General features: G+C 47.1%; 1 protein-coding gene across 1 annotated transcript in view; it reads left to right on the top strand.

The window, feature by feature from the left end:
- SLC18A2 (solute carrier family 18 member A2) overlaps nucleotides 1-15,502 on the top strand; it is a 41,293-nt gene that overhangs the window by 14,020 nt on the left and 11,771 nt on the right. Inside the window, exons 5-9 of the mRNA XM_006020568.3 lie at nucleotides 1,253-1,345; nucleotides 2,259-2,348; nucleotides 2,441-2,484; nucleotides 2,567-2,627; nucleotides 11,672-11,767. Of these exons, the coding sequence (XP_006020630.2) occupies nucleotides 1,253-1,345; nucleotides 2,259-2,348; nucleotides 2,441-2,484; nucleotides 2,567-2,627; nucleotides 11,672-11,767 (384 nt within the window). The remainder of the gene's footprint in view (nucleotides 1-1,252; nucleotides 1,346-2,258; nucleotides 2,349-2,440; nucleotides 2,485-2,566; nucleotides 2,628-11,671; nucleotides 11,768-15,502) is intronic.

The following is a 15,502-nucleotide window of genomic DNA, read 5'->3' as shown; positions in this document are numbered from 1 at the left end:
GTCATGCATCTGCTGATGCACGATAAAGTGCCATTAGCTTTTCTGATGGCTTCGTCACACTGCCGACTCATGTTCATCTTGGAGTCCACTAGGACTCCAAGATCCCTTTCCGCTTCCGTGCCACCCAGCAGGTCATTTCCTAGGCAGTAGGTGTGCTGGACATTTTTTCTCCCTAGGTGCATGAGATGAGAATGAGGAACCCTAACAGTGGAGAGGATAGCTGGGTGGGGAAGAAGATTGATTGGGATGAAGAGCCAGAGGTGGAGAAGAGATGGAACTAGGAAGCTGGAGAGGATGGCTCAGGAAGGGATACCCACAGCCATATGTCATGTTTCTCTAATAGTCAGTAGGGTTGAAGTATGATGAAAATAAATTACTGTATTTACTCAATTCCAAGATGCGGTGTGCCCCCTCCCCAATCATGGAGAAAAAAAAGCCTTGTCTTAGCATCAAGCATCACACCTGGGAGCTGGGAGAAGCACCCATGCAGAGAGCCCAGCTAGACCAGGGGCAGCATCAATAGCATGAGGATTCCTGTTTCCAGCGTCTGCTCCCTGCTCCTGGTCCCTATCCGTTCCCCTTGCCCTCTCCCCTCCTGTTTCCCTTGCTCGCAGGGAGCCAAGCAGGGAAGGAGGAATCTGCATGTTGCTGCTGTGGTCTCCAGTCAGCTGGGCTCCTTGGGGAGCAGCTCCTCACAGCTCCTAGCTGGGGTGGTCTGACTCAGTACAGCAGGCAAAGGGGAGCTCCAGAGCCAATCCTGCCCTGCACAGCTGCTCCTTGCAGGGTGGGGCAGGAGCAGCTCTGGGGCTCCCCCTGTGCCCAGATCAGCGGAGAAAAGCAGAGGAAGGGGGAGAAAGGCAGGGAGGCAAGGGGTGGGGAAGTGGTGGCGGGGAGGCAGGCACCAGGGGGCAAGCAATGGGAGACAGGCTGCCTGCTTTCCCCTTGCCTTCCTTCTCACACTTTCTTTCCCCCTGCCTGCTCCCACCCTTGCCTTGGCTTTCCCATCTGCCTGCCCCCAACTCTCATTTCCCCACCGCTTGCCCCCCTGCTACAACTTTCCTGCCGAAAACTGAAGATGACCCTCCAATAATTAAATTCTGGTCATGGACAATTATAACAAATTTATAATTTTTCATGTCTAGAATCTAATTTTGGGAACAGGGTCATCTTAGATTCAAAGTCATCTTGGATTTGGGTAAAAATGGCTTATATTATAACTGCCTATTTTTTTGGGTGTTTTGTTTAATTTAAGGCATGGGCATGCTGGCCAGTGTTTATACAGATGATGAAGAGAGAGGGAATGCAATGGGGATTGCACTGGGAGGCCTTGCTATGGGAGTTTTAGGTAAGCAAAATGTAATATTCATGGACTCAAAATGTACTTTTGTGAGGTTTGGAAGCTGCAGAAGATTTCATAGTATAGCTCCCTTCTGTCCAATCAAGTTTTGTCGTCCTGTCTCCAGATTAGAATAACAGGGCACACTCAAATAGTCTTAACAAAGTTAAAATATATTTTTTATACTTATACATTTAGCTAACAGTAGGCAAACCTTCTGATTTTCAGAGTCATATCAAACCTCTGACACCAATATTTCCCTCTTCCTAACTATGTGGTGGAGTCTGTTGATTAACATTCAGCAATATAATTGTTCTTTTGCAGTTTCATAACTGGTATTTGGTGGTACAAGGTAGTATTTCTAACTTCAAAGGCTTTTACAAGCACTAGAGGCTATGTTCTCACCCACAACATTTTTAAATCCCAGAAATGAAAATAGGCCTCCTAAAGGTTTGGCCCCAACCCTTTCCAATTTAAGTCAGTGACTGTGAGGAAGCTTTAACTTAGTAATAGCCATGCTACATCCATCCTCATGAGCACTACATCCATCCTTTGTCAGATTGCCAACTTGCTTGAATAGGGCAGATATCCTGCTTTCCTAACTTTGGCAAGCAATGTGAATGACACTGAAGGCCCTGATTGTGTGAGTAAAGAAGGCAGGATTTGGCCCATGCTTATTGTGTCTCTATTTGAGCAAGGGTTGGGAGGCCAGGTAATAACAATACACTCCCTCCCACTTGTGGAGCCCCCCCTCCCCCAAATACTCTCAAATTGCAGTAAAACTTTCATTCTTTGAACTTGTGACTGATAAGACAGATAGGAGTTTTGCCTTGGGCTGTCCATGGTAGCTGGTTCAGGCCCCGCAAAAGTTATTTGAAACCTAAAAAGTGACATTATGAATGTTTTGCTTTTTCTCCTATAGTGGGTCCACCTTTTGGGAGTGTGATGTATGAGTTTGTGGGAAGGAGTGCACCTTTTCTTGTGTTGGCAGCATTAGCTGTGTTAGATGGAGGTTAGTAAACCCGAATCCTGATTCCATTTTATATTGCAATAGTACACCAGCTAGCTTGACTCAAAGCTACAGTATTGATTTTTGTTTTACAGCTATTCAGTTATTTGTTCTACAGCCATCCAGAACACAACCAGAAGTAAGTACTGCCATAAGACACTTTATGAAATAGGTAGTAGTTTGCTTTTACTAATCCTTATCTTTTTAATCTGTTTCAACAGAGTCAGAAAGGAACACCACTACTGACCCTCTTGAAGGATCCATATATCATTATTGCGGCAGGTACTATATATTTTACCATTTTATTCTGACTGCTTCTTTCTGATGTGCCTGGAATCTCAGCCTGCCTCATTCCAGCTCTTCTCAGGCCAGCAGACAGCTCTCTTACACCTGGATCTCAATAATTTACAGTGTTCCTTTAAAACAGATTTCAAATGAACAGATCATTCACTTAAGCAGAGATGGACTTGAGATGAGAAATTAGGATTCAGACCCGATGGGAGACTTCCCAAAGAGTTAAGATTTTTTGGTTTATGCGGACTGATGAAGGACAGTATGAAGTGTGCATTACTTATCTGGAAAAAAAAAAAAAATCACAGGAAAAAAAACCAAAAACCACCTAGAATAATTAGACTCATGGAAATACACACTTCTTGCAAGCGTAACATGTCCAACATCAAGAGAAGCATAGTGTAACTCAGGGATGGGCAATTATTTGGGCCTGTGAGCCACACAGGGAGTATTGTTGAGCTGTTGTGGGCCAGGTCAGCACACCCTCCCTGTCCCCTCCTCTCCATGCAACAACTCACCAAAATTTCCTGTGTGGGATGCAGGGAGCAGATTGGAGGCACGCAAGGAGTGATGTTCAGGAATGGGACAAGCAGGAGAGGCTGGGATCACAGGGCAGGGTCATGGGGTGGTGACTGCATGAGCTGGGGCCGAGCTATGATCAGCAGCCCACATGCCCTGCGACGGGTGCAGGTTCTGCTGGCAGGGGGGTGCAAGAGAGCAGATCAGCCCTGTGCTGTCGCCGTCCCAACATCCTGGGGTCTCCCCAGCCCTGCCTATCCATCTCACTCCTGGGAGCCACTCTCTGCTGGCTTGCAGAGGTCCCATCTCTGGCGGTGGGTGCAGGGCAGATGGGCTCGGATGCCCGGACACTGGGGCTGGATCTGGCATTAGCAGCCAGAGGGAGCCACCTCTGCCAGGAAATGAAGTGTGGCTGCACGTGCCACGTTTTGGGCTGCCCTCTGTGCCTGGGCTGGGCAGGGCTGCGGGCTGTATTTTGCCCACCCCTGTTGTACCTGAATAGCAAATTTGGAAATGCTGGTTTGTTAACATTTGTTGATCCCGATGGGAAGGGATTGACGGGTTCTGCACTAGTGAGGCATGCAGCCGGCTGCTCCACATTGGTACATGGACCGTGGGACTGTTAGTTAAGGCAAGATCAAAAGTGTAGCTGAGTAACTGCAAGGGAGGAATTCCCAGGATATTTGAGCCAGAGAAATGGGTTTAAATTGGATTTTGCAAAGGTGTATGATTAGACCTGAGAGCAGTGTGGTCCTTCTCAGCTAGTGTGCCACGAGATCCTTTTAACGGTGCCACAGGGTACTGCAAAATATTAGCACTGTTACATGTGCAAACACCTACACAAGTCACAAGATAAACCCAGAGTTTTCAAATAGGAAACCACAGTGTCAAAAACATTCTGACCTGCTGTGTCTTTCCGAGTCCTTTGCAACAGAAGACTTGCATTCAATTTTCGACTACAGAAGCTAATAAAGCAAGTCAAGAGCTGGCATTTTCTGAGGGATGCTTTGAGTCTAAAAAGTCTGTCACTGCAAAGTCGGGGCTGAGAAGCTGCTATTTCTTATCTCTTCACACAGGAGCAGAGATTGAATCTTTTGGTCTCCATTTTGTGTCACATTATCATGCAGTTCAGCTTTTGCATCCATTCTCCCTTCTCTTAAAACTCCAGTACAGCAGATGTAGAACAGCAAGAAGTTTAACCTCTTGTCTTTCCTACCAATGCACCATCTGCAGGCTTTCCTACCACATCAAAGGCAGACAAGGTTCCTTGGGTGAATTCGATATCTTTTATTAGACCAACCCAAATAGTTGGAGACAAGTTATTAAGCGAGCTTTCGGGTTCAAAAACCCTTCGTCAGGCTCAGGAAGCTGCAGCAGTGGGTGTGTGCTCTTCCTGGATGGAATGAAAAGTAAAGAAGCCAGGGGCTGGGCTGGGCTGGGGAGTCAGTTGCCAGGCAGATTATAATGTCTCAAAAATCCGATGTCTATGTTTAGTCCATGATTTTTAGTACCCAGCAGGCTGATGAAATGGAGTTCATAGGCTCGTCTCTGGGCAGTGTTGTGTAAGTTTCCCTTGAGGATCAGGACTGAGAGATTGGAGAGAGAGTGGCCCTCTTGTGAGAAATGTGCCCCCACCGCTAATTGGGTGTTTCTGTCTTTGATGGATTTTCGGTGTGCGTTCGTTCTGGTGCGCAGTTGTTGTCTGGTCTCTCCTACATATCTTCCATCAGGGCATTCGGTCTGGATCCTTTTGGTGTGTTCTGGGCTTGAGGAAGTTTGCTTCTGGTGATGAGGTTAGCGAGGTTCGGTGCTTGTTTGAAGGCTAGGATGGGGGGGTCTGGGAAGATCCTTTTAAGAATAGGGTCTCTGTCTAGTACGGGTTGCAATTTTTTGAGAATTTTCCATACAGGTTCAAGGGAGGGGTGATAGGTCATAACCAGCGGTGTGCGATTTGTGGGGGGTTTCTTCTGTACTGCAGCAGTTCTTCACGTGGTATCCAGGTGGCTCTTTCAAACGTGCGATCTACCTCTCTGGAGGAGTGTCCTTGCTGGGTGAAAGTCTTTTTAAGATTGGTGAGGTGGCAATCCTGGGTGTGCTCTTCAGTACGGATGCGGTGGTATCTGAGGGCTTGGCTGTATATCACAGTTTTTTTGGTGTGTTTCGGGTGATTGCTGGTTCTGTGCAGATACGTATGTTGGTCTGTGGGTTTCTTGTATACTGTGGTCTGTATTTTACCCTTCCGGATACTGATCATTGTGTCTAAAAAGGAGATGCTGGTGCTGGAGTATTCTAAAGAAAGTCGGATGGAGGGATGGTGATTGTTGAATTTCTGATGGAACTCAATCAGAGATTGTAGGTTTTCAGTCCAAATGATGAAGATGTCATCGATGTATCTTAAGTATAGCAAGGGTTTGATGGTGCAGTTCTTGAGGAAGTCTTCTTCCAGGTGGCTCATAAAAAGGTTGGCGTACTGTGAGGCCATTTTAGTGCCCATAGCTGTTCCCATCATCATAAATGAACCAGCGTTTTTTTTTAGAAGTTGTCCTTATTGCATTTGGAGACGTTAGTTTCATAGCTATGGTTCAAATTGCACATCAGGTATGCGGGAATCAAATACTTGACTCAATTGCTTGCTGTGTTTTCAAAGGCACGTGCATTTTTCCACCTAGTTTGGGTCATCAGTATAAAGAGAATCTATGAAATTACCTCTCAAGATCTCCAAGAGGCACTTCTTGCAACCTGGCTTGCATCCAGCTTAGACTAAGGTTGTTACAAATATAAAAAATAAAAATACAAGCTTAAGCTTCAGTTCTAATTTGGAAAGATTTTCTCCCACCCTCGCTATGTTCTCTTGCACACTGCACGCTGCACTCTTATTCCTTGTCGCTGATGGGTTCATTGTAATGACTATCACGGCACGTAGGCCAGTGCCGTCACTGGAGCACTAGCTCGCTATGGTCCTCGTGGCCAGCCTTGCTAACCAAGTTGGCGTGTAGCGTTCTAATTCAGTGCCGGCTGTTGAACGACTTTCAAGTCTGTTTTCTGAATACGTTGCAAGAGTAAATTGCAGGAAGCGAGAAAGGCAGATATCTTTACTGAGCTACATCTCAGAAAGAAATAGTCACAACTGTTATACCAAATGAAAATGGAAAAAAAAAATCTTGTCGCCAAATCATCCTGAGACTTTAGAAGCAATGGGGGACTCAGAAATACCCTGGTGTGGGCTGGCATGTAGGTTGGCTAGATAGCATCTTTGCTATCTTTCTTTTAACCAATATCTCCATGTTTTTTGGATTAAGCCTCAACCAGTTTAGTCTCATGTAAGTCCCCGTTTTATTCAGGGATCAGGCAGGGACAAATCCATTAGGATTTGATGAAAGAAAAGCATGAAACTGGTAACACTGCAGGCCAAAACTACCTGAGTACTTCCTTCAGTGCCTTGCACACAATACATAGAATACGCGATGGTAACAGACTGCAGTCCCGTGCCAGATTATGACATGCTAAACTATGTCCAGTTTAAGAGGCCCCATATGATAAAAATAATCCAATGTATGGATATTTTTGTCATATTAGAATGAAAATGTCCATATTTAGAGAGTTATTTTCCCACATCTCCTTTATTTGCCAACTGATTATTATAAAACTTGATATCCAGGGGTCAAAAAAAAAACCCCATGGAGAAAAAAGTCAGCATTGTGCATGTGGCAGCAGTATGTGCTGCCCAAAACTGGAGCCTGGCTGGCTGGAGCCATACTGTACTGCTGGCCAGGCTCTGTGCAGCAGGATCACCGCTGCTGCAGCCTCAGGAGGCCCCCAGGGCCCCAGGTAAGGCTGCTGGAACCAGCCCAGTGCTGGTCTCAGCCTCCCATACCCCATCTGGGGTAACTGGCCATGTGCCAGAGCATGCATGGCACAGGCATTCCCCTGGGACAACTAGCAGCCGCACAAGGTGCACCACCACTACTTGTCCCCAGGGAACCAAACATCCACGCACATCTGGACGTGGCCCGTGAGATCTTCCAGTTTAGCCCCCTGCTCAAGGCCGGATCATCCCAAAGAAACAATCCCAGCCAAGTGTCTGTCCAACCTGCTCTTGAAAATTTCCAAGGATGGAGATCCCACAATTTCTTCGGTAGCCTGTTCCAGTGCTTGACCACCTTCATAGTCAGAAAGTTCCTCCTCATCTCCAACCTAAATTTCTGCTGCTGCAGCTTGAGACCATTGCTCCTAGTCCTGTCCCATATAGTTATGGAGAAAACCCCCTCCCATCTTTTTCATAATCACCTTTCAGGTATTTGAAAATTGTTTGCAAATTCCCCCTAGGTCTTCTCTTCTCCAGACTAAATAACCCTAGTTCTCTCAGCCTTTTCTCATAGGTCTTGCCTCCAAGGCCCCTAACCATTTTTGCTGGTCTGCACTGAACACTTTACAATCTGTCCACATCCTTCTTGAAGTATGGGATCCAAAACCAGACAGTACTCCAGGTGAGAGGCCTCACCAGCGCTGAATTGAGTGGAAGAACCACTCCCCTAGATTTGCAAGTGACACACCCATTATTACTACCTAGTGTGCTGATGGCATTTTTTTTCTGCCAAGATCATACTGCTAGCTCATGTACTGCTTATAAACTACTGACCCCCTCTCCCCCCGCCCCCTAGGTACTTCTCTCTAGTACCGCAGCTTAGCCACTGATTCCTTAGTCTATATTTGTGCATGCAATTATTCGGTCCCAAGTGCAGGATTTTGCATTTGTCCTTGTTAAACCTCATGTCACTGTTTATGACCCATTTTTCCAGTCTATCCACGTCATTCTGGATCCTACCACTGCCCTCCGGAGTGTCTGCAACTCAGTCCAATTTGATGTCATCCACAAATTTGCTAAGTGTCCATTCAGTCCCGGTGTCCAAATCATTAAGGAAGATCTGTACTGGAGCCAGGAGAGATCCCTGGGAACCCCACTTGCTACCTCCTCCCAACTAGACATTGAGCCTTTGAGGACTACTGGCTTCTGGAGTAGGCGGTCGAATAACTTTTCACCTGAGGGAAGCTGGTACCTTCCTTCCTTTTAGGAAAACATTAATAGTCTCCAACAGGAATGTACCCAGCTCCTCTCTATTTGATTTTTCTCATCCTTGAAGAGCCAAGGTCCAATTAGAGGTTCAAAGTCAAAGGTCCTCCCAAGGCCCATGAAGCTAGTAGGATTATTGCACACCATTTCTGTAGCCAGTGGCACAGAGAGGCATGTGTGCACGACACATTAAAGTGGGCCAAATGCTTTTGCACTGCTTTAACGGTGTCGGTGTTTGCACACCTTGATGATGTATTGCGCATTAATTTCAGCCGCTGTAGGAAATTCGTTGGCGTAATGTGCCTTAAATGACTTGGGGTGCAGCAAACTAAAATGCATCCAAGGAGTTTTAGTTTGCTGCCCCTACAGCCGCGGAGCAAAGCACCGGGCTCCGTGCGGCTCTGCAGGAAGCCCTGCAGGCAGCCTGGCAGCAGCCCGGGAAGGCAGGCTCCGCCCAAGAAAAGCAGCGAGCCTGATCTTTTTTAAAACCCACCGCTTCAACTTAAGGTCCCTGTTTCATCTACACACGCCCCAAGAGAATGATGTGGCCAGCATCATCTCCAGCCACTTGTGACTACCAAGCCAGCATAACGAGGTACCCACTTACAGCTGGATCAATTCAGGGAAGCTTCTCACATAAGCCTAAAGCAGGGATCAGCTTAACTGCCTGAACCACAATTAAATGCTTCAATCATTCTGCCCTCGTGCCTCAGCTGGAAGGAGCAGCCTGAAATCTTCACGTCATTTTAGAGCCTTTGCAAGTCTGATTATTGCTATAATTATGAGGCATTTATTTACTAGAAATATGGATTTCTTTTCACAAAAGATTTCGCCAGACAGACATGACAAAACCTAGTTATCTGCCTCCTGGGGATGGTGTGGTAGGTGGCATATAAGTAAATACCAGGTCTAGCAAAGGCAGAAACTCTCATTCTTCTATTATCCCTTTGGACTATATCCTAGATGCTTGGGCTGAGACTAGGGCTGGGAGGCAGCACTGCCAAGGAACAATTACAAGATTGTTACAGTCGCTGCGTCGTGGCAAATCCTGGTGACATTTTGAGTCCTGTGCTCACAGGAAATCAATGCAATCCATGTGCGTGTGTCTTTGTAACAAAGTTTGGGATGAGCTGCGTGAAAGTTTTGCTGCCTGAGCCCATCATTAAGTAAAAATAGCACTTCTTCCTAGAGCTGGACTTCATTTGGCCTGAAATGGTTTTCCTGCATCGATGAGTTCTTTCAAGCTCAGCTGGTTTCTGGTTTGGGGCAGGGCACCTCTGAGGTATTTAATTGGAACTGCTCCAGTAACACAGACTATATTGGAAAGGTTAACAGTTCATCTTTATTTGCAGAGCATTGATGAGCTGTTGCTTCTTGCCCCAGGAAGGGGGGAGTGGGTCTTCAAGTTGGTTTTAGGGGATCTTAGAGGCATAGTCTAATACATCTTGGCATTTTCAAATGAAGAATGACAACGGTGCTTATACAGTGCTGAACTGCAACATGGAAAACTTATTCCAGAAGAAATACATTTCTGTTCTAAGACAAGTTGGACTCGAATATTAAAAAGTAATAAATTCAATGGTAAACAGTTATAGAGAAACATGTGACTGTTCTTTAACGTTAGTCCAAGAGGGCACTAGAAGTACTAGAAAGAAAAGGTGTGAGGCCTGTGTGGCTTAGGGTGTTGGTTACACTGATGGTTTCCAAACTTCCTGGGAATTCATTTTATAGTGGATTATGCCCTTCTGCCCTGCCTTCTCCAAGTTCTCTGGAAGACTGGAACAGGCTCATCCACTCAGAGAATCAGTAGTAATACTATATCTCTTCCACAATGTACTAACCCTAGTTTTAAACCCAAAACACACCACAAGAAATGTGGTAAAGATGCAGATAATGATTCTGCCCCAGGCTAGAAATATTTGTTTGGTCTGGAGGAGAACATCATCACCAGGCTAGAAATATCCAGAGGTGCAGGGAATCCATAACAACCAATTCTCTGCTTCCTTCCAAAATCCTCCATTGATCTGGGACCCTCTCCTTCTCTTGCTGGGCTGGTGAAGCTTGCTGCTACAAGGAGCTGATTAGACCAACATAGGCCCCTAGGGTTTATATTAAGAAAAAATATACAGAATCTCTTTTCTGGCAGGACTGCTAAATATGCAATCTTTGCCCTCGAGGCAGGGTTCCTTCCTTCTGGCAGAGCAACAGGTCCCTTCTACTGAAAGGGTTATGGTTGTCTTCTGGCTGCCAGCTAACTGTGGGAACCTGTCACCTCCCAGTGAACTGGCATGGCAGTAAGGACACTTAGCCCCAGGTCTTCAAAAGGCATCTCTCTGCACAGCACTGTGCCAACTAAACTAGTCAGCCTGCTGCCTGGTGCAATTCTCGGCCTCCAGCGAAGGGGCCAGACTGCCCACACAATACATGGAGAGGGTTAGGGCATGCAAGTGAGCAATTTTCAGCACACGGCCAGCTGAGCAAGGGAGCTGCCTAAGCAAACTGGAAAGAAATCACTGAGGAGAGTGGCGGGGCGAGAAGGGGATTAGATGCCAAAGCGGTCAAGCTGCCCCATAGCGCTGCTGAGCCAGAGGCTGGCGCTTCCCCCTTACTCCTTGCCTGGAGTTGTGTGCCTTACAATCAGAAGTGTGCTCCCTCAAATTCACCCTATATTTCTGGCTGCTTTTTGCACAACTGCTCTGCTGCCCCTTCACCTCTCTGCGGCCTGCCTCCAGGTCTCCCAGACCGGGGGCTAGCAGCTACCAGGGTTTGGGCATGCTCTGAGATTGCTGGCGAGAGGAGCATTCCCCTATAACCTTGTTTCAGAGCCTCTGGCTTGACTAGAGCCCAGAGCAGGCAGTTAGCAGCGAGGTGGTTTCAGAAGTGAGGCTGCTCTGTGAATGCCAACAGGCAGAAACTTGGGCATTGAGGGTACTTAGTTGCCTGCAGGAATAGGTGGCAGCTGAGCAGAAGCTTTGCAAATGTCAGTGGTACCGAAACAGGGGACTTCTTTACCTACGTATTTTTAAGGAACTGGATCTCCGTGTCCCCTCTTAGTCATCCTCAGATGCTTAGAGAGTGGGGTCAGAGTCATGTGCCACATGGTTACAATTTTGCCCCCAGAGAACAGCTGTAAAGACCAAAACAGTCTCGTTAGAGCTTATCCTTTATAGAAGTCAGAACTGCTGCACTTTCTAAATGTCACCGAGTTCGCTGACATCTTTGTTTTTCTCCTATTATGAAAATAGCTTAACCTTTATTGTACAGTTTCTTAGAGAACTGAAATAAATAGGAAATCAGTTGTGAGTGGTTTTTCACTCCCTGCCATTTCATACCAATCAATATTTGGTCTATGACAAAGAGCACGTTTTTGTAAACGCTGGCCGCCTGTATTTGGCTTCTGCTCAGTATTCAAGTGAAATAATTTCTGTGTTTTTCCTTCTTTAAGGCTCAATCTGCTTTGCAAACATGGCCATTGCTATGCTGGAACCGGCACTGCCCATTTGGATGATGGAGACCATGTGTTCAAGAAAGTGGCAACTTGGTAAAGTACAATGTTGTTCATTATTTGGTTCTAGTATATTTTGTCACAAGTCTGTCCCATTTCTGGTTTGGTTGGCAGTGGTCTTGTGTGCTCTAATCATATTAAAATCATCACTTTTTTCAGTCTTTTGCCATCAACATGATAGCTGTGGGGGGTCCCATCCCCCCCCCCACACACACACCTTGCACTGTTTCCAGCTAATGAGTCTTTTATGAACCCTCAGATCTTGGAAACCAGTGAGTAAGAATGAATCTCTGCTTTCATTTTTTAAATAAAATGTTTTAACTCATGATTCTGGAGACAAGCCAGAAATTTTACTTACGTGCCTAAAATGCTCCAAACCAGAAGGGAATTTTTAAAAAGCCCCCTATTTCTTATTATTTACAGATTGCATAATTTTTTAAAGCTGGCAGTATTGTATTTGTATCTGTACTAGTGAATTTTACGGCGGGGGGGTGGGGATGGAGATGGAGGCGGGGGAAGCTGGCTAACCCTAACCCTAACCCCACCCCCGCACTGCCACTGCCTTCCAAGAGCTGGGGGGGGGGACGGGGGACAGGGGACCTTGCCCTGACATGCCCTCCACCAGCACCCCATGCCACCGCCACCTCCAAGGAGCAGGGCCAGGGGGCGGGGTGTGAGGCCAGCAGCGCTGGCTGTGCCCCCCTGCTCCATCCCTGCTCCGCTGCCTCCAAGGAGCAGGGCTGGGGGGGGGGGGGGCGAGGACAACACTGCTGGCCTTGTCCCTCCCCGCTCCATCCCCTCCGTCAGTGCGGTGCTCCACTGCGCTGCTGCCATCTCCTATCCATAACGCTGTTGGAGCACTCTGATTGGTTGCTTCAGTAACCAGAGTGCTCCAATAGTGTTATGGACAGACAGACAGACTAAGCCATTTATTGTTAAAATACCACATCCGGTGCCCGCACACAGTGGTGTACACACACCCAGAACTATTGGCTTACAGTAGTAACATGGAGGAAGTTGTAAGCCAGTGATTCTCAAGCAGGGTACCATGGCACCCTGGGTGCTGCAGGATCCTTTTAAGGGTGCCACAGGATACAACATAGTATTAGTATCGCTAGGTATGCAAATACTTACACATGATATGCAAGATGAACCCAGAGATTTCAAATAGGAATCCAGTGTCAGAAATATTTGTGACATATTGTGGTCTTTGAGTTCTTTGCAACGGAAGAATTGGGGGGGGGGTTTGATGATGAAAAAATAATAGAGCAAGTGATAGCTAAGAGCTGGCATTTTCTGAGGGGTGCCTTCAGTTTCTAAAGATTGAGGGCCAGTGCTCCTAAGTCATTATTAAAATTCAGCCACCAGCATGAAGTGGTAGGGGGATTTCCCTATGTCAGGTAGATTTCAAAACGTCTTCAGTTATGATCAAACGATGCCTACTGAAGACGATTTCCTGCTGGAGTTGACAAAACTTAAAAAGAGCAAGAGTCCGGGTCCTACTGAAGTCAGTTGCCTAGTAGTAAACAATGGGGAATAGTGCACCTCTTTGGGACAAGCCCACACCGAAGGGGCAGGGTTTGGCTATTTGATCCTTTTTTGAAATCTTTTGGACTTCTCCATCTGTTCAGCTATCAAGTTCACTGCTTCTGTCTGAACGTTGTGTTCAAATGTTGTAAGCATTTAAAGCACCAACGTATTTATTCCCTTACATACCATTGACTTATTACAGTAGTACCTAGACAAAAAAATAGGGTCCCCATTTTACTCCCCAAGTCCTCCCCCATGGCTGCCTCACCTACCTCAGCTGCAGCCCTTTAAAATAAAAAAAAAAGCAACAAAAAAAAAAAAGCCCCCCACACCAGTTCCTGCCCGGCAGAGGGTGATCCCTGCTGCCCCCCACTGCCCCATACTGCATAGGGGGCTCTTCCACAAGCTCCCAGAAGCCCCGAGGCTGCTGCAGCAGCCAGTGAGTCCTAGGGTTTTTTGGGGTTTTTTTCTTAAAGGGCCAGAGCTGGGGCTACTGGGCCAGCCATGGTGGGGTGGGGAGGCTGGGACAACAGGGGGAGGTTGGAGGGCTCATGGCAGAGCCCTTCATGCAGTGCGGCGCAGTGGCGGGTAGCGGGGATCACTGGCACCCCAGGAGGCCCCTGGGGGAGGCAGGGGTCTCTGGTCCCGGGCCCCACGTGCCCATGCATTAATTTGCTGCTGGCTATGCATGGTTGATGAAGTCCCAAGAAGAGATTTATTTAGATCATAAATTCTTAGGAGCAAAGGTACAGATGAACTCTGAATTATGATTAGAGATGTGAGATGCTACTGCAAAACACGAACAAAAGTGTTGTAGGTAACAACCTTGTCTTAGGGAGAGCATTAAAATGTAGCATTTTGTTCCTCTGTTATGCTCAAGTATTTAGCCAGGGGAAAAAGCCACACCCCATTAGTGCTACGTTATAATGAATAATGAGATTTTAGTCACACAAGCCTGGAGGTAAAGATTCATGATGACTATTCATGAAGACCCTGACTATTGCTCTCTTTCTTCTCCAGCCAAGGTACCTCTTGGTGAGAAATAGTGAAAGGCTTGAAAATGAGCTGGTTGTAACACAACCTGGATGAGATATCAGTGTAACATGTTGGCATGGGGAAGCATCTAGTGCAAGCGTATCAAATACATGGCCCATGGGCCAAATCTAGCCCACAGAGCCCTATAATTTGGCCCACAGTTCTGCCCCTTTTGCTGCACCAGACCAGACCCCCCTGCATGGTGCCTAGGATGCAAGCTGCCCACAGTTTGCTGCCGGTCCCTGGCTGCACCGCCCGGGACCCAGCTCCAGTGAGAAGCCCAGCCCATGACCTGCAGTGAGCAGGGCCTGAACCGCATCACCTGCTGGGGTGGGCGCTAGGCTACACTATCCATGTCACCCGAGGGCCAGGTCCAGAGCTGCACCACCCACTGGGGCCGGCATCCTGGTCAGCACTGGGTTGGGGGTACTTGTGCTGGATCAGGCATGTGGATGGGGGAGGGCCATAGGCCTGATCCAGCCCCTGGACTGACCCCATGCCACTTACATGGCCCATAGGGCCAAATGAGTTTAACACCCCGATCTAGTATGACATCTCTTAGCTATCAGGTTGGAACAGGTTAATACTGTGAGGCATTGAAAGTTGTGTTAGACACTCAGGTAAAGAGTTGCCACTATCTGCCCAGGGTACATTTTCTCCCACCTCCTTGCACACATGCATTCACCCACATCCACTCCCTCTTTGTCTATGGATCTATTGATACTTTTTTTGTTACACATGGGATAACAGGGTGCAAAAGAGCTTTACTTGAATAAGGAGCTAGTAGTAACCTGAAAAGGGTGAGAAACACAGATCCAGGAACAAAGGGTGTTTCTGTAGTTCGCAGCAGTTTGCAGCTTTGGGGTCCTACCAGCTTTGTTGCTCTTCCTGGATCCCCAGGCAGCTTTGATGGCTTATAGTGCTTTGGGCAATCTGTGAAGGTGTAGATGGCTGTAGCCATTTCTTTGAGGCACATTTTCCTCCACGTTTTGTCTTGGCTATGCTATTGTACAATGCACTGAAGTCAAGCTCAGGGGCCTCCAGCAAGTGCCGAGTGCACCCTGCCAAGCGGTGTTAGCTACATCAAGACTATATAGCACGGACGTGCTGTTTCCTTCCAAATGCAGTTCAAGTCCTGGTTGTCCATCTGGAAGGTCCAAATAATGCAGAAAGCAGCTGCCCATCTCTTCAAACTACCTGCCCTGT

This window comes from Alligator sinensis, unplaced genomic scaffold (genome assembly GCF_000455745.1).
Source record: "Alligator sinensis unplaced genomic scaffold, ASM45574v1 scaffold527_1, whole genome shotgun sequence".
Taxonomy (NCBI): Eukaryota; Metazoa; Chordata; order Crocodylia; family Alligatoridae; genus Alligator; species Alligator sinensis.
This window is presented reverse-complemented; position numbering and strand designations above follow the sequence as displayed.